Here is a 21,614-nt window from a genome sequence, read left to right as displayed (position 1 = left end):
TGTGTTGGAGTGCACAGGCTAATCTAGTTCCCCAGGTACGCCCCCACAATTCAAGTGGCAGAGCAGGGAATCAAACCCGGATCCCCAGATTAGAGTGCACCTGCTCTTAACCACTATGCCACACTGACTCTCAAGTGATGCAGCCCATTTTTCCCAGTCAGGGCTGCCCCGTTCACCTACGTGCATGAAGCAAGCCTTCGTACGCATCGGCTGTAACCGCGCATGTGCGCTCAGAGCAAGAAGGGAAAAGTCACCTCCTTATTCCGTTTATGGCTCCTTCTCTGGTAACATTTGACCATGTAGCGTTCAATCAGTTGAGCCATTTGTCCGTTCCTGAATGACGCTCCTTGAGTAAGCAGCGGTGGGTTCGAAACCTACCCAAAGCACCCTTGATCCTCGCTCTTCGCTTCCCTTCCCTTTGGCGCAACGCACCATTAATTGGAATTTCAGGGCATTGCAGTTGCCGGAGCTGACACGCAAACAGTTACTGATGAGTAAATAATGTATTTCTTCTTAACTCGGCATAAACAATATTAGCAGATTACAGATGCGGGGGGGGGGGGACAGGGGAGGGAAATAAAGGTGGCAGATTGCGTGGGGGAGGGGACGCGCTCGACGGGCATCAGAAGGGCACAGGAGAGGACAGGAGAGGTCAGCTGCAAACATGCTCAGCATTTGCGCCCAGTTAGCACGCGAGGTTCTTTCTGTTGTGCCGCTGCTGGAACATTTTTGTGCGTGTGGGGACGTGTGTGATTCTGCAGAAGGGCAAGTGGTGTGGAGTTCAACTTTCTGACATTGTCATTTTCATTTAAAAGGGCTCTGACCACTACACTAACAAGAAATCTAAGAATAGCTTATACTTCTATTAGATTTCAATCAATGCCTTCAGCAGTGCTTAGTGGCAGATACACACAAGTACCATTTTCTCAGCGCTTTTGTATCTGTGGAAAACAAGAGCCTGAGGATCTCTTCCATTACATACTCTCCGGTCCTTTATATTCTGAAATAAGGAAAAGGTTTTTGGAGCCAATACTACCTAGGACAGCTTTTTTGTCTGATGTTGAGAAACTGATTTTCTTGTTATCTGATATGGATTCCTATGTTTCTTATAAGATGGCTCTTTTTGCCCTGGCAGCTAGGAAACTACGAGCAAAGTATTTAAAGCGCTGTTTGAACTGATGTTCTAAAGTACTGGAGAGTAACTTAGATGAGCTGAAGAAGCTGCAAAAACATCTGACGTATTTGATGGGGCATTTTAATTTAGAGATTGCGAACACTAATAATTTATATTTTAATGTAAAACTAAATTATTGTTTTAATTTAAATTATTGTTTTAACTAAGGTACTGTTTTAACTGCATGTATTTCTGTATTGTTATAGCCAATGGCTCAAACAATAAATACTTGACTCACTCAAGATTGCAATTGCAAGATTTAAAAGGGGGAGCATTGTAGGGCTCTAGAGGCAGCGTTGTGTAGTGGTTTAGAGCAAGTGGATTCTAATCTGGAGAACCGGGTTTGATTCCCCACTCCTCCACCTGAGTGGCAGAGGCTTATCTGGTGAACCAGATGTGTTTCCGCACTCCTACATTCCTGCTGGGTGACCTGGGGCTAGTCACAGTTCTTCGGAGCTCTCTCAGCCTCACTTACCTCACAAGGTGTCTGTTGTGGGAAGAGGAAGGGAAAGGAGCTTGTGAGCCATCTTGAGTCTTCTTACAGGAGAGAAAGGGGGGGTGGTATAAATCCAAACTCTTCTTCCTCTACACCAGTGTTTCCCAACCTTTTCGACATTGTGGTACCCTTGACCTCGCTCTTCATATCTCAGAATTGGTATTGTGAGGTTTTGTTTGATTTTTTTGGAGGCATTTTTAGGAGTTTTTTTCTGTTTTTTTAGTCTGTAGGGATGCATTGTGGCTAAGCGGCACCACAATTTCAGGGTATCTTCAGGAGACTCTCCTGATGATGCCACCAGGTATGGTGAGGTTTGGAATAGGGGGTCCATGTTATAGACCCCCAAAAGGGTGGTATCATCAAGAGTCTCCTGAAGATACCCTGAAAGTTTGGTGGTGCTACCTTGAAAAATGTGCACCCCACAAACACCCCAGAAATGCAATGGAGCCACTTCAGAGCAGAGAATCTGCCAGACTCTGTCACCAAGTTCTAAATTTTTTTCCCACCATAGACCTCAATGGGGCTTGCTGCTATGCCTAGCTGGCTCTGTGATGGAGATTTTATTGGGGGCTCTGGTGGGGTTTTTGTAGGGGCACCAAATTTCCCACAGGGATGCTTATGAGTCTCCTAAAAAGAACCATTCAACTGTGCTGAAGTTTGGATGGCTGGGCACTCGTTCTGTGGATATCAGCTTCACCTTCAATTGGGTGTCCTCAACATTTGCCCCTCCCATACAAACTTCAAAAAAAGTTTGCTGGTTCCTTTCAGGAGACTCACCAGCAGCCCTGCAGAAAATTTGGTGCCCCTACCCTGAGCAAGTACAGCCCCTCCCACTGAAATCTCTACCACTGAGCCAGCTGGGCATAACAGCAAGCATCACCCCATCCCACACCTCCCACTGCTTTTTTGGCGCCACTGCGGCACCACAGAGTGTGGGATGCATGATTGTTGTGTTCAGACATGTAGCTATGGGCTCGGGCTGTGGTGTGAGGGTGATTTTGGGGTGACCAAGTGGAAAAATCAGAAGGATCCATGATGATCTGTGCATTTTTACTACATGAGTGATTGTTGTGGGGGGGGGGGCGGCAACCAGGGACACTGGGAGAAGAGGGTGGGGGTAGTGACAAGCAGGGGAAAGCAGCGTTGACAGTTGCATTGTTTAAATTTGGCATGGATTGGGGGGATTTAAAGGGAGAGCTCCCTTTAAATCTCCCCCAATCCACGCCGAATTTAGGCAAACAAAACAATGCTGCTTTTCAACAATGTTTAAAGGGAGCCCATGAGGCTCCCAACCCCCTCCCTCAAATCCATTTGATTCCATTGGGAGGGAGGGCAGTAGCATTGTCAGGGTACCCCTGGGACGTGCTCACGGTACCCCAGGGTACCATAGAACCCTGGTTGGGAATCACTGCTCTATACCCATACCGCATTTTACTGCCAACTCCTGGATGCCTTTGGGCCTGCAATGGCTATTTTTGAAAAGCAACAGGAACCAGAAGGGTCATCGTACTAGACGTTTATTTTCTCTCAGTGAAAGATGGTATTTTAAAGAAACTGAAATTTGTGACTCCGACCACCACACCTTCTGTAAAACTGCTTGATAATTAAGCATCCCCTTCTGCCTCAATTTCCTGACCAAGCCATTCCCTGGTGTTAACGTTTCAGAAAGCGGCAGAGAAACTCCGACCCGTCACGCCAATCAAATTTGTCGTCTCCAGCCGGACGGATTCAGGGGTGCATGCGCTATGCAATACGGCCCACATCGATATCGAGAAGAAACCTGGGCGTCCTCCTTTCCCTGAAAACATCCTTGCCAAGTCTCTTAACAGCTTCCTCAAGGGTGAGCCAATCCGGTGAGTTCCCCCCCAAATACAAAGCTTTGCATTTAGTCCTGGAAATAGGGTGGCCCGGACTTCCTGTGGCTCTGCTTGGAATTGGCTTTGCAATTCCAAGCTTTTTCACCGAGCCTTTGGAAGCTTTTTCACCGAGTTCTCTTAACAGCGTGGCGTATTGGTTAAGAGCAGGCGCACTCTAATCTGGAGAACTGGGTTTGATTCCCCGCTCTGCCACTTGAGCTGTGGAGGCTTATCTGGGGAACTAGATTAGCCTGTGCACTGCCACACATGCCAGCCCGGTGACCTTGGGCTAGTCGGAGCTCTCTCAGCCCTACCCACCACACAGGGTGTTCGTTGTGAGCGGGGAAGGGAAAGGAGTTTGTAAGCCCCTTTGAGTCTCCTTACAGGAGAGAAAGGGGGGTTATAAATCCAACTCTTCTTCTTCTTCTTTTCCGCTTTGTAAAGCTCAGGTGAGCACACTGACGGTGCCCTGCGTGTGCTTCTTGCCACAAAGGACCCTGGGGATTGTAGTTCTCAGGACCAGCTATGTAGTTCTCAGGACCAGAGGGCTTTCTGATAAAATGACTCCCTGTCTTCCTTCAAAACAAATACCTCTAGAAAAATCCAGCAAAATTATCTCTCTCTATCCTGGGAGAACAGTGGCTTGTGGAAACATTTCCTGCTGCCTAGTTGAATTCCTATTCTTCCAAGATCTCCAGAGAAGAAAGGTTTATTCCAAGTGCCGTATCTGTGAAGTTGATTTAATCTCCTGCATGTCATGGTGACTTCCTTTAGCTACTATCAGGGCTGGGGGGAGGTTCCAAACCTTGTTTTTCCTTTGTAATTGGAAAATCTGGATCGGTTTGCACCATGCTTTCCTTGATATGTATCCAGTGGAAAAAATGAGCTTTGGACTTGGATTCAGAAGGGGTTCAGGAACCCTGCCATAACCTTTAACTCTTTCAAAGAACTGAGGTTCTTTTCTTACAATGCTAAGAATGGAGTTATGGTGTGGAAAAGATGGGCTACCTGCCCTGGGAAGTAAGCCCTTCTTCTTACTTCTGATGTGTGGGTTCTGCGCTGCGGTGGCTGGGAAGGGCAGTGACTTAGAGGCAGAGCGGCAGCTTGGTCCATAGAAGTCCTGGGTGTAATCGCCAGTGTGGTGTAGTAGGAGCAGGTGGACTCTTATCTGGAGAACCGGGTTTGATTCCCCGCTCTTCCACACGAGTGGCGGATTCTAATCTGGCAGCCATTTTGTGACTGTGTCCACCACCCAGCGTCGGAATTCCAAACATGCCCAGGGGCTTAAAAAAATTGGGCACACCTGCTCTCTCCTTTACCTGTGGTTGCAAATGCTGGCAGGTGACACGTTCACTCAAAACGGGGCTGAACTTCAAGCTAGCAGGGAACTGCCAGGAACTGAGCCCCTTTGCCCTGCCAGCCTTAAAGATAGTTTGGTAATGTCCATGGAGCGCAGTCGGGTAGAGAGCCAGAATGGTGTAGTGGCTAAGAGCAGGTGGATTCTAATCTGGAGAACCGGGTTTCATTCCTCACTCCTCCACCTGAGTGGCAGAGGCTTATCTGGTGAACCAGATGTGTTTCTGCACTCCTACATTCCTGCTGGCGGACCTTGAGCTAGTCACAGTTCTCTCAGAACTCTCAGCCCCACCAACCTCGCTAGGGCCCCTTCCACACATGCAGAATAACGCCCATTCGATCCACTTTCACAATGGTTTGCAAGTGGCTTTTGCTATTCCGCACAGTAAAATCCAGCTTGTAAGTGGATTGAAAGTGCATTATTCTGTATGTGCGGAAGAGGCCTAGGTGTCTGTTGTGGGGAGAGGAAGGGAAAGGAGCTTGTAGGCCACCTTGAGTCTCCTTACAGGAGAGAAAGGCCGGGGTATGAATCCAAACTCCTCCTCCTGCTCCTCCTCTTCTAATAATAATAACAACAATAACAACAACAACAACAACAACGATGATGATGATGGGGGGGGGGCTTCAGTTTGACCCTTCAAACCCCCCACCATTTTCCCAGCCAAGAAGCAAGAGCGAGAGCGTGCATCAGCCTGATGTTTCTTTTCCGTTACGGCTTTGAGCCGTTGTCATGGAACCCGCTCCAACCGTGGGCACAATCCAAGTCTCAACACCTACTCCCTAAAGGCTTTACTGCTGAGCGGGGAGGGAAGGAAAGAGGATCGCTCCTGTTGCTCCTTGTTAAGATGTTACATAAGCCAACTACTTTCCAGAAAAGTTGGTGGAGCGGCTCACCTTGTCAACGACGCGTTGAGAATATTATCTCATTCCCCGCCCACGGCTGCCGGCGCTGTGTGATTACCTGCAGTCACCCTGCAGCAGCCGGGTATTTGCTGAGAGGTTTGGGGAGTAGATGGGATATGATTTTAGGATACAGAACTGCCTTCTGACAATTCAACCCATTGGTCTGTCGACCCCCCATATTGGCTACTCTTTGACAGTGTCTCACCAGGGTCTCGGGTAGAGATGTCTTTCCTTTTAACTGCAGATTAACAAGGACTTTCTTCAGGCATAGCGGGTGCTCTGAAGAACCAGTGTTGCACAGTGGTTAGAGCGTTGGACTAGGATCTGGCAGACACAGGTTCGAATCCCCACTCTGCCATGGAAGCTTGCTCGATATCTCTCAAGGGTACACGCTGACAACTGACTCCGATAAATTGTGAAAGGAACAGGCTTCGTTTTTCTCAGCTGCATCTTTTTGTTTAAAATATTATTTTCCTTAAACTTGGGGATGCAACATGTAGAGGGTTTTTTGTAGCATGCCATAAATACACAATCGTTTCAGCTTGCGCCGTGGAGTAAGGTTTAGAGAGGAATGAATATTTGGAGTGTCCTTTCTAACATGTATTTTAGGTGTTGGAGGGAATGGTTTAAGTATTCCGTAGGTATAGACTTCTCTATGAGCAGCAGTGGTGTAGTGGTTAAGAGCAGGTGCACTCTAATCTGGGGGACCGGGTTTGATTCCCCGCTCTGCCACCTGAGCTGTGGAGGCTTATAAGCATAAGCATAAGCATTTTATTGTCATTGTGCACGCACAACGAAATTTACAGCAGCATTCCTCGATGCACACAATTTCAGACTCATACATCATACTCATACAATTTCATACAATACATCATACTCATACAATTTCAGACTCATACCCCATCCTCACTTTCCCCTTCCTCCACCCATCCCTACACAGCCCCAAACACATCAACACGAAGCTGCGGAGAATTAGATCTGGGGAACTAGATTAGCCTGTGCGCTCCAACACATGCCAACTGGGTGACCTTGGGTTAGTCAAAGCTCTTTGGAGCTCTCTCAGCCCCACCCACCTCACAGGCTGTTTGTTGTGGGGGGAGGAGGGAAAGGACATTGTAAGCCCCTTTGAGACTCCTTACAGGAGAGAATGGTGGGATATAAATCCAACTCTTCTTCTTCATGTTTGTGCTACATTCTGTTACACAGACACAAGAGAATGTTCATAAACCACCCTGTGAGGTAGATTAGGCTGCGCCGGAGTGACTGACCCAATACACCTTGACCGTCAGGTCTCTGTAGTGTTGGTCGAGTACTTTCTCCACCCCAGCAGCAAGTTTACACTTCCTTTCAAACCAGAGGTGATCCCCTCAAGGAAGCCACTGCGGCCGCCCCGGCTCTGTGTGAGGGTTTACCATTTATTCCTCTGCCGACCAGTAGAATCGAATTCTGAAGCAAAAACCTGGTCGACCGGGGGGGGGGGGCGTTCCCCATCCCGGCATCAAACATCCTAGGATAAAAACATCCCCCTTTCACGCGCCAGCAGCTTTTGCAAAGAGAATAGCAGACGCTAACGTCTGTCAGACTTTGCCGGGTGCCCTCTGTTCACTTTATCCCTTAATCTCGTGTTTTGTTTAATGCAGCCCGGCTCGGACGCCAACGCAGCAAGTTTCTGGTGGGCAGAGCTGACGTCGACTTTTTCTTTCTGGATCCTGCTCCCCGGGTTTCGAAATTTCTGTCACGCAGCACCAGGGACCCGTCCATGAGACCTGATCACGCAGCCGTTAGGCGGGCGGGATCGGCACTGTGGCTTAATTGCCTGCACAGAAGTTGGAATTTATGCTTTTTACCCTCCAGGTATTGGGGTCAAGCAGACCGCACCTTTAGGCCTAACTCATAAGGAGAAGAAGAGTTTGGATTTATACCCCACTTTCTTCTCCTGTAAGGAGACTCAAGGGAGCTTACAAGCTCCTTTCCCTTCCTCTCTCCACAACAGACACCTTGTGAGGTAGGTGGGGCTGAGAGAGTTCTGAGAGAACTGTGACTAGCCCAAGATCACCCAGCAGGAATGTTGGGAGTGTGGAAACACATCAGGTTCACCAGATAAGCCTCTGCCACTCAGGTGGAGTGGGGAATCAAACAGTTTTCCAGAGTAGAGTCCACCACTCTTAACCACTACACCACGCTGGCTCTCATCGTCTATTTGACAGCAAATCCAATTAATTGTTTTAATGTATAATGATATTAAGGATTATGACAACAACTGAAGGCTGTTACCTGGGGTCCCTCCTGTTGTATCTCCACAACAACCCTTTGAGGTAGGGTAAACTGAGGGACAGTGGCTGGCCCCAAGATCACACGGTGAGCTTCGAGGCTGACTTGAACTCAGGTCTCTCGGGCCCAAGTCCCATCGTCACTTCTACCTTCCCCCTTCCCCCCATAGTTCCCTCTGGTCATATGGAAACAGCCTTCCACTGGTGTGAAATTTTACCTGAGTGCATGCAGAGTGCTTTTTCCATGCACTCTGCCTTAAGGATTGGGGATTACAGAAGGAACAACATCTATCCAAATCGAAGCCGCTATGCTTTTCCCTGCAGGGGTGCCGGTTCCTCGGCCAGTGTTTCTCTAACTTTTTGAACTCTGGATCCATTCCAGGCTTACTCTATTCCCCCCCCCCCCGCCCTTTGACAGATGTTTGTTTGGCACGTGAGCACACACGACCTCTCTACCCAAAGCTGCATGTCCACAGCCCATTGCTGTGTGAACCAGGATTTGGGGGCCGGGGTACTAAACCCGCACTGCCCCACACCCCAGTTCCAGAACTACTGGCCTCCCCCGCCCCCAGTAGTTCTCCCTGGTCTAACACTGAGGTTTGAGTTTTCTCACATCATCTTCCTGTTCATGTTATCCCTGCTACACATGATTCTATGAAAAAAATAAGTCTGAGAAAACTTGACAGCTTTGCATTTAAAGCAGCTGATTGACACACAACCGGCTGAGACGAGAGTCATGAAACGACGCTGATGCTCGTTTCCTGATGCCAAATTAAAAAAACAACAACATTGGGAGGCTCACAAGGGGCTGGGTGACCAAAACTGAGGAGATCTGGCACCAGCACTTGTATTGTTGACAGAGCCCGGAGAGGAAATGAGATTCCTGGCTTGGGTATGCAATCTCCCTTTACCTGGGGGGGGGGGGGGGGCTGTTCGGTAACTTAATATATTTCCTGCCCTGAAATTGGCAGCCAGTGGAACCACGCCAGAGACCCTCGCATTTGGGGAGCGCAGAGCCGCAAAGTTGTGTTCCGGGAATTGCTGAACTGCCCGAAGCCTGGCGCACGAATCTGCTTTCTCTGAAATTAAAGCATTAAAGCATTCCAAGCTGTCAAATGTGAGGCCCCGGGGGGGTTGGGGTGGGGGTGGGATGCTGTTGGCCCCTGTCTGTGTGGTGTGATCGCAGGTACGCGCGGCCAAAAAACCTCTTACCGAATGAGCAATAAGGCATCCCTCGGTCTTTGGCACGGTAGAATAGTTTCCCCAGGTTTTTGAGAAAAACTGCTTATGCAACAGGATCTGTCATCGTCCCCCCTCCCCCCCCCAAAAAAAACAGTAATGTCTTTTGGGAGTAGGTGATGAGCCTCGGATTGTGCCCACGTTGAACAGGTTCCATGACAACGGCTCGAAGCCCTAGGAAAATAAATGTCAGGCCGATCCGCCCGTCAATCTAGCATGGGCGGGGGAGCTGTGAAACCGTGAGGCCTTTGCTGGGGACCACCTTACCCAACCGGGCGCCGCAGAAATGGACGCACCACCCCTAGCGTTAGAAGGCTGATGCCCTTGGTGGGGACTGCCGTGTTGGGGTTTCCTGTCTAAAATTCGGGGTGGTGGGCCCCCTCCAGGCATTGCTGGGCAAGGAACCTGAACTCACCACCTCTCTGAGATTGACTACCCTGCCCTGCTTATTTCTCGGTGTCCGCTGAGTCAGACCCTTGGTCTGTCAAGGTCAGCACTGCCTGCTCTGACTGCCGGCAGCTCCCCAGGGTCTCGGGTAGAGGTCTTTCATGTTCCCTCATACCCAAGCCTTTTAACTGGAGAGGCTGAGGAGTGAACCTGAGACCTTCTGGGTTCTAAGCAGGGTTATTCCAGAGGAGGGCGACCAAAATGGTAGAAGGGTCTGGATTCCACGCCCTATGAGGAGCGGCTTAGGGAGCCGGGTATGTTTAATCTGGAGAAGCGAAGGTTAAGGGGTGACGTGATAGCCGTATTTAAATATCTGAAGGAATGTCATGTTGGCGAGGGAGCAAGCTTGTTCTCTGCTGCTCCAGAGGCTAGGACCAGGAGTCACGGATTCAAAGTTCAGGAAAAGAGATTCCACCTAAATATTAGGAAGAACTCCCTGAAGGTCAGGGCTATTTGGAATATGCTGCCTTGGAAGGTGGTGGAGTCTCCTTCTTTGGAGGTTTTTAAAGAGAGGCTGGATGGCCATCTGACTGGAATGCTGTTGTGCCTTCCTGCATGGCAGGGGGTTGGACTGGATGGCCCTCAGGGTCTCTTCCAACTCTATGATTCTGCGATGCTAAGTGGCGATCCTGTTGACCTTCGTTTGCCGCCTCCTCTCCTACGCTCTTGGCATCATCATCTTCTCATTGTTCGCCCTACGACAGATTGATGGCTTTGGGGCCATTATCTCACTGTCTTGGTGGCTCTCCTTCCTCCGGGCAGCTTTAACCGGGCTGCTTTATCTGCCGTAAAAGGATTTTACACGGCCAGCGATCCTCTTATTCCCCAGAAGCTAATCTAGCTGCTGGGACTTAGCAACCACCTCATCTCCTTCAAATGTCCCATCTCCCACTGCCTTAACGCAGGTTTTTAAAGGCCCGGGGCCTTTGTGGAGCCATTTTGTTGTCATGGCGATTGAAGGCAAGAGGGAGCCGTAAAGCTCTCCCACCTGTTTGGCCTTGTCGGAAGGATTTGCTGGCACCTTCGATAGTCTTGCAGAACTGCACAGCTGTTTGGATTCCTCTGCATTTGAGTCCATCTATTACAAGCCTTTCTAGATTAGAGTCCGGGCGTAGCCATGGGGTAGGGGCAAAGGCCTGGCTTGGCTGCTTCAGGGGACATTCCAAGCCCCTTCCCCAAATATTCTACTTTCACGTATGGGGAAAGAAAACCCTCTGGCACTGTTTCAGATACTCAAAGTAGACGCAGTTAGCGTTCCCGTTAGTCCACTTTATGTGCAAGACTTCCACGTAATCATGGCTTTATGGTCTGCTAGGGAGTATCTTGGAAGCAGGCAGCTACCCGCCGTTGGAAACAGGATGCTGGATTAGAGGGACCCTTGTTCTGATCAAGCCAGGCTCTCCTGTTCTTATGACAAGTGGAACTGGAGGGTTTTGCCTCCACCAGAACTCTGCCACAATTTTCCAGAGGGAAGATGGGCCGTTCCACACTGCAGGGTAACGGGTCTGGTCCGGTTCAGAAACCCCTGGTTCCACCTGGGGAGGCACAACCAAGAAGGAACAAAACCTCTGTCGTTGGCGAACGAAACTTCTATCAAACGAAATTTCTACAGGAACGAAACTTCTATCGTTGGCGAAAATTCGGTGCGAATATGCTCTTCAGTTTAATGGGGGATATAAAGACCTCCGGCCAGGGCCAAGACGACCAGGGTTACACCTGGCGGGTCTGCCGCTGCTCAGACGCTTATCTGCGGTGGTTGTTTTCAAGCAGCTGGTAATCAGCTTGCTACGGCAGACGGAGAGAGCAAGACGGAAAGTAGGTCATCTTTCCCAGCACAGCCGTCTTTATGGCACGACTTCTCTGCCGCTGGCTGAGTTGGAATCTGTTCGGGGCTGGGCAGGCGAGGTTGGCTTCCCCGGCTGCACTGGGAGGGGCTTGGAGGAAGTCACAGGCTTAGTTTTTTCTTGTGTCAAGGTGGGCCAAGCCCTGGCAGGGCTGCGCCACTTCAGACTGTGCCAACAGTCTGATGGTTCCTCTGATTTAAAAGAAAGCTCAGCGGGCTTAATAAATGAGCATGTTGGGAGTAGAATTCTGCTGCAACAGGCTAATTTTCTTCATTTGGACCTACTTCATTTTCTTCATTTCATCTCTTTCCCCCCCAGCCAGTGGTGGGATTCAGCAGGTTCGCACCACTTCAGCAGAACCGGTTGTTAAAATGGTGCTTGTAAATAACCGGTTGTTAAAGTATTTGAATCCCACCACTGCCCCCAGCCCATGTGTTCAGTCAGAAACCTCCCCTACGTTCTAAAGTGGTACGATCCTAATAAGGGTCGATGGGCCTGAAATACTCCACAGATCCTGTTGTATCCAGGGGAAGGGGGGGTGGGGGTGGAAGAGTCAAGTTGTGACTTATAATAGTTTAGGAATTGTTTTGACTCTTTGAGGTTCCCCAGTGCCCTTCTGCATGCCAGTTTCAGCTGTCAGGAGACCCCTGAAGGTATATTTTGCTCACCCCAAGGTGAGAAGAGTAGAAACTATCCCATAATTTGATCATTCATTCCCTACTTGCAGGCTAGCGTGTGTTAAGAAACTCAGGGAAGGCTCCTGTGAGCCCCACACAGATGGCGCTTCGATGCTTCCCAATCTGTCACTCTTCCCATGAGCTTCCGTGGGGGTGAGTCACCCCACTGCGTCTTTGCGTTGGATGAGCGAATGCATCTGTGTTCCTAAACACAGGCGGGCATGCCTTCAAAGGAGGTCCCCCGCTGTGCCTCTGCACAAGTTGCAGCTGCAGATTTTGTTCACTGCATTCTTCTCCGTGCAATGCACTGCTAACTTGTGGAACTCGCTGCCTCAGGATATGCTGAGGGGCTGCTTCCTCAAGTGCCTTGAAAACCGATTTATTAGATCAACCCAGGGACAGGTCAGTGTGATGTAGTCAGCCTTCAGTATAACCTCTACATTGAGAAGCTGTTTACTTCCCAACAGGGGGTGGGTGCTACTGGTTAGCAACAGTAGCACAGGGAATACTGAACTACTTAAATTTTGTTCTGATCCAGCTGAGCTACTTTTATGGCCTTACACCAGTCCATATGACTGACCTTGGACCAGCTGTATTCTCCCACTGTAGCCTCCCTGGCAGGGCTGTTGTGTGGATACAGTGGGAAGGCAAAGCATACAATGCCATCTGGACCTTCCGGTAAGAGTGCAGTGAAGAGGTTGCTGACGCAAGAGTTGCTACTGGAGCTGAACCCTGAAGCCAAACGTGTTCATATAACGTTGACATTTGGGTCAAGAAAGTATTTTTCTTTCGACTTCCCCCAAAGCATCCTGGGTGCCAGCTGTGTTCCTGACACCTTCCACGCCCGCTTCTCGGCCCTGTCGAGGACCTATGTCTACCGGTTGGCAACAGGCTGTTCCCACCCATCTGAGATGCCAGTCTTCGAACAGAATCTGTGCTGGGGGACGTGTAGAGGGTGAGTTGTTGAAACAAAACATTTTTAATTTTTTAAATACAGTCTCCTCCCTCTCCTCTTGATTTCTAATGGAGATCTACCAATGGCTATGAGCCATGATGTCTTAGTAGAACCTCCATGCTCAGAAGCTGTGTACCTTGAATGCCTGTTGCTGAGCGGAGGACCACAGTAGGCAAAATCTGTGCCTTGCTTGTCAGCAAGACTTTTTGGAGGTCTACCGCGGTGGGAAACAAGATCTGGTCTAGACGGCCCACTGGCTTATGCTTGGGAAGAGGTTATTTGGCTTATATACCTTCATCTGTCAGCCCCCTGGAACAGATGTTTTGTCTACAGAAAGCCCAGGGTTGGTTCCCAGCACCACCAGTTACAAGATCCCCAACAGCAAGTGTTGGGAAAGACTCCAAAACGATTTTGACTTGGGTCACATCGTTAAAACCCACACAGCGTCAGATGCCGCCTTTTTAAAAAGTGATTCAGCATTGAAGGAGTAATACCCTAAAACAGCCAGAAAGGCCGGCAATTAAATATAAGCAATTAAAGTGCTTATTGTGAAGAATTAAGCGAGTTAACCCCATTTAAACGGAATCCAATAAAGATCACAGCAGCCATATTAGGAAATAGCAAATTAACCGTCACAAGCTCACTGAGCCCGTTGCCAGATGTATCAAAACTGTAAAGGAGATTTTTAAAAACCAACAACAACCCTGAGAGTGACAGGTTGTGGTGGGTTTTGTGGGCTGTGTGACTGTGGTCTGGTGGATCTTGTTCCTAACGTTTTGCCTGCAATTGTGGCTGGCATCTTCAGAGGTGTATCACAGAGGGAAGTCTGTTACACACAGTGTCCAATGAGAAGGGAATGTTTTAGTGGGGTATAAATTGTCATATCCCCAGTTATAGTTATACCCCACGAAAACATTCCCTTCTCACTGGACACAGTGGGTAACAGACTTCCCTCTGTGATACACCTCTGAAGATGCCAGCCACAGATGCAGGCGAAACGTTAGGAACAAGATCCACCAGACCACAGCCACACAGCCCGGAAAACCCACCACAACCAGTTGAATCCGGCCGTGAAACCCTTCGACAATACACTGAGAGCGACAGTTTAAAAAATCAGATCCTCTGAAGATGCCAGCCACAGATGCAGGCGAAATGTCAGGAGAGAATGCTGCTAGAACACGGCCATACAGCCCGGAAACCACACAGCACCCCAGTTTTTAAAAAGTCAGGTTAAGCAACAGGTTTTTTTTTAAAATGTCAATTTAAGCAACAGTTTAAGCAACAAGATTGGCAGGGGCTTCAGTAAAGAAAGAGGACTGATTCATGTACACAGGAGAATGAAGTTGGAGTGATGAGCAGGGCCCCCCCGTTTATGCTATATTGTATTTGCTTTGTTTACAAAATCTGTATCCCACCTTTCTGCCCTCACGAGGACCACCGAGGCAGCGAACAGTTTAAAATTTACACGATCAAGCCACATGTGTATTTTGTATCTCAGATATAAGCAAAAGCAGTCCCCCCCTTTTATGATGTATCTTGTTTGTTAATTTACAAAATGTGTCATCTGCCTTTCTGTCCTCTTAAGGGCCACTGAGGCCGCGAACGATTTAAAACGTACGTGATAAAACCACAGGTGCATTTTGCTGCTGCTCTTTACTTCCTGACATATTTTTCATTCATTTGAATTCATCGAATGCTACTTCAGAGACGATCAAGCAGGGAAGCGCGCTTTTCTCTCGTGCGCTTTTACGTACGGAACGCATTTCCCCTCGTATCTTCCTCCTTACTCTCCTTCCCCACCTTCGTTTCTGGGTTTTAAAAAAAATATCTGGTCACTCGTCATTGTGTTTCAGCCACTTGAATTTCTCGGCCATGCAGGAGGCAGCGACATTCCTGCTGGGTACCCACGATTTCAGTACATTCCGTTCGGCAAGCGCAGAACTACCCGTGAGAAGCCCGGTCAGGACCCTGACACGGGCCGAGGTCAGACCCTCTTCTGGATTCCTCTTGCGTGACAGCCAGGACAGGTGAGAACGTTTTGTGCCTAGAGAATACTCTTGACATTCCGCACTTCCGTCCGCCACCTGCATCTATCATGCTGATTAAATGCCTCATTTTTCCTTCGCATGGCTTTGCTTGGCACCGTTTTGGTCAATCGTAGGGAGAAGTGAGAAGCTTAGCGGCTGCCCTCCTGTTCACCCTTTCTTCCTGTGCCCGGAGACATTCCTTTTTTATATAGGTCAATGAAAGCAAAATAGGATAAAGTTGGATTTTATCCCGCTGTTTTGCTTGTAATTTTGTGTGTGTGTGTGCACGCTTTGGAATCCATCTGCCATAAAAAGAATATGGCTTCTTGCTAATGGTATGTTCAAGTTTGTGTTGTTACGATTTCTCTTAATCTTAGTGGGCTTATTAGCTGTTGGGTAATAAATTCTGTGTGTATAACTGTCGCTTTCATAGTGGAAAACGGTGACCGTCCGCCTACGGATGTTCTCATTGGGTGGGGTGGCACTTCAGCACCATGGATAGCTCCTCGCTGTCTCCCTTGGGGCTCCTGTTAGCAGCCTTCGTTGTCCCTTTTCATTCCTTCATCCTTGCCAAATAATATTCTGGTATTTCTTGCAAGCCTCAGTCGTGGGAACGAAATAGAATAGCGTGGAATATTTAGGGCGCTCTTCTCGGCTGTAGTCCTGGGCGCTGCAAGTTAATGTCCCTTTTTCTTTTGACCGGCATGCTCCCAAGCACCACAGCATCAATTCTTTCTAGTTTCAGGCAACCTCCTCTGTTTCTTTCGGTTTTTGGCGGCTGTTATGCATGATAGCTAAAAGTGGAACCTCCATGGGTAGAGGCAGCCTACCTCTAAATACCCAATGCTGGAGATGAGCAAAGGGAAATCGATCTTTGCGCCACGTTGATGAGCTTGCTGGAGGCATCAGGGCTGGCTGATTGGAAATGGGGCGCTTGGCTCAACCGAAGTCAGCGCAAAGGTTTGTGCATCGTAGGCACCGGGTGGGTAACAGTGAGTGTCTCTTCATGAAGGATGAAATTTGCACCGCACTATTAGCCAGATCCTTTCAGTCCTTTCTTTGATTTGTGCCTCCACTCTGTCAAGGACTGTTTGTAAAGGTGGCAAAATCATCCATTCAGCCACATCGTCCCTCCCCAACTACCTCCCAAAGTCGTACAGCCCAGAGACCGGTTTGGCATCTCACTAAGAACCGGGCCTTATTTTTAAGGGGCCTCCTTGAAACTTCCAAAAGCCCCACCTAATCCATCACTCCAAAGAAGAAGAAGAGTTTGGATTTATACCCCCCCCTTCCTCTCTTGTAAAGAGACTCAAGGTGGCTTACAAGCTCCTTTCCCTTCCTCTCCCCACAACAGACACCTTGTGAGGTAGGTGGGTCTGAGAGAGTTCTGAGAGAACTGTGACTAGCCCAAGGTCACCCAGCAGGAATGTAGGAGTGCGGAAACACATCTGGTTCACCAGATAAGCCTCCGCCACTCAGGTGGAGGAGGGGGGAATCAAACCCCATTCTCCAGATTAGAATCCACCTGCTGTTAGCCACTGCACCATGCCGTCTCCTTTAGTATGCTTGATGCTTTTAAAAAATATATATATATGTATATATGTCACATTTGGGGGATTTTGACCATCTGAAGCGTGGTAGGGGAGGGATTAAAGAGGAAGGAATTTTCTTGTTTGGAAACCCACACGATTCCTATTGTTTCTTTCTCTCTTACCCGCTTGGGGTTGCCAGGCTGTGGGAGACGCACCAGCTGTTGGAAAGAGTGATGAATTTCATGTGATCAGAAAGAGGGTTTTGGGGGCTGATGCCATGGGGGGGGGGGGGTACACGTGGGAGACTTTGGAGCCAGGCTACAGGGGGGCAGAGATTGCTAAGCGGCCGACACAGCATGTTGATCGCATTAAAGGCCACTTTGGCAGAAAAGAGAATCCTGGTGACTCTTTCCTCACATGTTTTGTCACATTGGTCAAGATCCCCCAAAGAAAAGCCTCAGATAGTTAGCAGAGAAGGCCCTCCTGATGGTATCACTCTCAGCCCCACCCACCTCGCAGGGTGTTTGTTGCGAGGGGGGAAGGGAAAGGAGTTTGCAAGCCCCTTTGAGTCTCCTATAGGAGAGAAAAGGGGGGGGGGGGTATAAATTCAAACTCTGCATCTAAATAAGACGTGATTGAGAACATCTTAGATTTATGATTCTGACACCCATGTAATCAGTCAGGGGAATGAAGGGCAAACGCTCTTCTGCCCTTGGAAGGAACGCTGCCGAATGGGGATTGGGGTCCATGCTACCCTCCCGTAGCCTTCAAGAAGCTTCTGGCGGAGCAGTGTGCCGTAATCCCTTCTCCACTCAGCATGGGGGCTCTGTTGAGTTTGCTTTTTGGTTCCAGCATCTCATTGAGCAGCAAACTGCAGAGGGATTTAGAAAGGAGTGGTGGGCGGGAGAGCGGGCGATTTGCAAATCACAAAAAGCACGCCTGCCCTGGGCAGCCCCTCCTCCTAATCTTGGCCTGCTCCCCCACGCCAGCTCTCGCACGCACGACGAGCCCGGCGTGCCTCCAGTTCGGCCTTACAGCTCCCTCACACAAACAACACAAATGCCTGGAATTTGGGGTCCACCGTGAAATGATTCTGGGGTTTTTTTTTGCACAGGCGAGTTTGGAACGCGAAACTGGAAAGATGGGACAGCCGCTCCTTTCCAGCTGCGGTCCAACAAAGCTCATGGGGCTGCTCGGGTGCTTGTCGTAAAAATGCCGAAGGAGGCTTCCTGGACCAGACTGCATCTGTAATCCTGCAGCCGGTTTCCAATAAGAGGCCAGTCCAGTGCCACTGCAGAGAGCCGTCAAACATCACACGCAGGGTTTCCCTTCCCGTTTCCGTATAAAAGCCTTTAGAGGTGGACTGCCTCTGAACATGGAAGCTCCACTTAGGCTATATGGCTAACAGGGCAGGGCTGTCCTTTTTTGAAAAGCACACTTGCCAATTCTTCTTTGGAGACAAACCATCCAAGCTGGTCATTATAGCCTTTCCCCTCTCACGAGCAAACTTCCTGTTTCCCCTCTTGTTCACTTTTTGTTTTCATTTTTTCAGACTCCTTCTAGCAGGCTTTCAGTCCAAACTCTGGCTTCGCCCCAAAAGTCTGGGAAGGATCCTCCTCTTCCAGCATGGTGTAGTGGTTAAGAGCAGGTGGAGTCTAATCTGGAGAACAGGGTTTGATTCCCCACTCTTCCACCTGAGTGGCGGAGGCTTATCTGGTGGACCAAATGTGTTTCCGCACTCCTACATTCCTGCTGGGTGACCTTGGGCTAGTCACAGTTCTTCGGAACTCTCTCAGCCCCCACCTACCTCACAAGGTGTCTATTGTGGGAAGAGGAACGGAAAGGAGCTTGTAAGCCACCTTGAGTCTCCTTATAGGAGAGAAAGGTGGGGTGTAAATCCAAACTCCTCTTCTTCTTTACTAGAACTTTATAGATAAAAGTTGGGAGTAAGACCTCGATTGGCTCACCAAGGTTTAGTACCTAACCCCTCCCCCCCAATTGCACACTGCTGGAACGTCTTCAGCTTCTGTATTATTTTCCTTTGCAAGGAAGCATACAAAGTCCCCCACCAGTCAGATCCAGAGCTCTTCTAGTGCAGGGGTAGGGAACCTGCGGCTCTCCAGATATTCAGGAACTACAATTCCCATCAGCCTCTGTCAGCATGGCCAATTGGCCATGCTGGTAGGGGCTGATGGGAATTGTAGTTCCTGAATATCTGGAGAGCCGCAGGTTCCCTACCCCTGTTCTAGTGTCATGCTAAACATGGCCAGAAAGATGAAGTTTCTGGGAAGGACATCTCTGTGTGGCTTGTCCCCAGGATGTCCTGGTCTGCAGAGGTATACTGCCTCTAAACCTGGATGCTCCATTCCTAACCCTTATAGATCACAGCCGAGGGACCAGGTTTCGTGGACCTCTGAAAGGATGTGGCTCTCCTCCATGCCGATGCTGAGCCCCGATGCAGCACCGCACAGCGGTTAACCCCCTTTCTCCTCAGTGTGGCGTTTAACGTTCCGGCTTTTCTTTTCTCCTTCCAGTGAGCTGAGGTTCTGGGAGTTGGAATTTCAAGGCCGGTCGTTTCTCTACAGACAGGTACTGTGGACGATAAGATCATGAAATCTCATCTTGGGTTCTTTCTTTCCACACTCCTCCCCCCACCCTTTGCTTGAGCGATGGGGAGATTGTGAACAATCTTCTTTTTGGGAAGAAACTGCCAGTGTCTTCACAGTCCTCATTTTATCAGGAAATGAACAGGTTTAGTAGGCAGTTCGGGTAGAAGCGAATTTGGAGGCAGGGGGGTTCTAGGAGCACAACAGTTGTTTCCACTGTATTGTCGAAGGCTTTCCCGGGCCAGGATCACTGGGGTGATGTGGGTTTTCTGGGTTGTATGGCCGTGATCCAGTGGCATTTTCTCCTGACGTTTCGCCTGCATCTGTGGCTGGAATCTGCAGGATCCCTGTTTACCTTGGCGTATGTCTATCTTTCCCCAATTAGTTAAACTCTGGATTAACCTCCAAAGCACGCATGCCTGAGGGATAAAGTGGCAGGGTTGAGCTCTCCCTCCCCCAGGGAATGACATCTTTCCAGGAGGTACAGAAAGAATCCCAATTTTTTGCCCCCTCCAGCATGGCAAAGGAGGTGACCTTTCACCTAGCATATAGCGCGATCAGTTCCCCTCTCCAGCAAATGTTTTGCCGACAAAAGAGAGATGAAGGCAATGCAAACAAACAAAATAAGCCCCCCTCCTGAGAGCATGCCCACCCAGGAACAGTACCTTTTGTGGTTGAAACCCCCACCTAAGCAGGTCCACCCAAGAATCGTATCTCGCTGCGAAAAAAACCCCAACCTATGCGAAAATTCGGGCCTGGGGAAATTTCAGCAAAAACATCGAACCAAAGCATTTCCACTTAGATGTGCGGCGCCCTCTGGTGATGAATTCTGGAAGAGCCACATCTATTACTGGTATTAACGTGGATTTCACCTCTCATGCCGATTGGTGGATGAAGGCGCTTTAAGCCACCACCCAATAGTAAAAGGCCTAAGAAGAAAACCATAAACAACATCAAAATGACATAATAAAAAGGCACCAGTAGCCCTTCCCCCAAAAAATCTCTGCAGAACAGGTTGTTGTTGGTGGTAATTTCTTGCCACCAGAGTGGAAAACGAGTTCTGTGTTAGACAACAAGCACCAATAAGGACTGTTGGGTTTGTTTAGAGGGACTTGCGGTGGAATGGCGTTTCACGCTGGTTGAGCCTCTGAGTGCTCCTGGACTACACATCACTGATTCAGGCTATTTTTGCCGGCTGTAGAACAAGTTTTTCTTAACTCTTGCCTCCCCCAGATATTGGGGGTCTTAAATTTGACAGGTGGGCTGGATTTTAGACCCACTGGTTCTGAAAAAAATCCAACCCCTTGGTCCCTCTCACTCTAATTGGTAGCAACTCTTCAAGGTTTGGGGCAAGATGGTCATTGAAGAACACCTCTTGCTATCGGACCACGGTGAGGAATTGAACCTGAGGCGTTCGGCATGCCAAACAGGCGTTCTACCTCTGAGCTACCGAGAAAAGCAGACCTGCCTCATGTAAGGCCAGGCAGTCAGTCTGTTTAGCTGTGAACTATCTCCTCTGACCAGCAACACCTTGCCCAGGTGGCAGGCAGAGAAAGATCTCTCGTGGTACTTGTGATCCGGGATCCTGCCGACAGCAGGGGCTGAATCTCAACCCTGCTTCTTATAAAGCGAGTGACCACGTAGGCCCTCTCCGTCGTTTAATAAGAGGGGAGGTCTCCACATCTGTATGAAGAGAGTAATGTCTCAGAATAGGGGTGGCCAACCTATGGTGCTCCAGATGTTCACAGACTACAGTTCCCATCAGCCCCTGCCAGCATGGCCATCTGAGAAACTCTGAAAGCAGATGTGTTGTTCTTCTCTGAAGTGTGACTGTACGTGGGTGACTGGGATTGGGGGGGGAGGCTGCTTTCCTCCCTCACTTTGTTCCGAGTTGACATTTTGCCTTTCGTAAAGGGGATGTGTTAGGTGGGCGTTTGGGTTATGGTTGTGCGTGTGTGGTTTTAAAAAAGAGGAACACTTTCACTTGCCCCTCCCCCTCTTCTCCCCGCTGTCCCCAGAAACGGCACACGAACGCGTTGCAATACACGGTTTGCAAGCTCTCCCCTCCAGGTTTCTCTGTGTGAAAAAATCTCTCGCTGGCGGGTGCAGGTGGGTGGCGGCGCAGTTTCGGCTGCCGTCGCTTGCCTTCGGGTCACGGTCCGCCCACCAGAACCTCACACCTGCAGGAGCCGAGTCCCCCCGGCGAGTTGAGTTGACACGTGAGGAGTGGGG

At 49.3% G+C, this 21,614-nt stretch overlaps 1 protein-coding gene across 1 annotated transcript in view; it reads left to right on the top strand.

The window, feature by feature from the left end:
* PUSL1 (pseudouridine synthase like 1) overlaps positions 1–21,614 on the top strand; it is a 32,755-nt gene that overhangs the window by 7,517 nt on the left and 3,624 nt on the right. Inside the window, exons 3-6 of the mRNA XM_048519454.1 lie at positions 3,336–3,523; positions 13,068–13,217; positions 15,071–15,244; positions 19,311–19,365. Coding sequence (XP_048375411.1) covers positions 3,336–3,523; positions 13,068–13,217; positions 15,071–15,244; positions 19,311–19,365 — 567 coding nt within the window. The remainder of the gene's footprint in view (positions 1–3,335; positions 3,524–13,067; positions 13,218–15,070; positions 15,245–19,310; positions 19,366–21,614) is intronic.

The sequence above is a fragment of the Sphaerodactylus townsendi genome, linkage group LG16 (assembly GCF_021028975.2).
Source record: "Sphaerodactylus townsendi isolate TG3544 linkage group LG16, MPM_Stown_v2.3, whole genome shotgun sequence".
NCBI lineage: Eukaryota > Metazoa > Chordata > Lepidosauria > Squamata > Sphaerodactylidae > Sphaerodactylus > Sphaerodactylus townsendi.
Note: the sequence above shows the minus strand (reverse complement) of the source record. Positions and strands in the feature narration are given on the sequence as shown.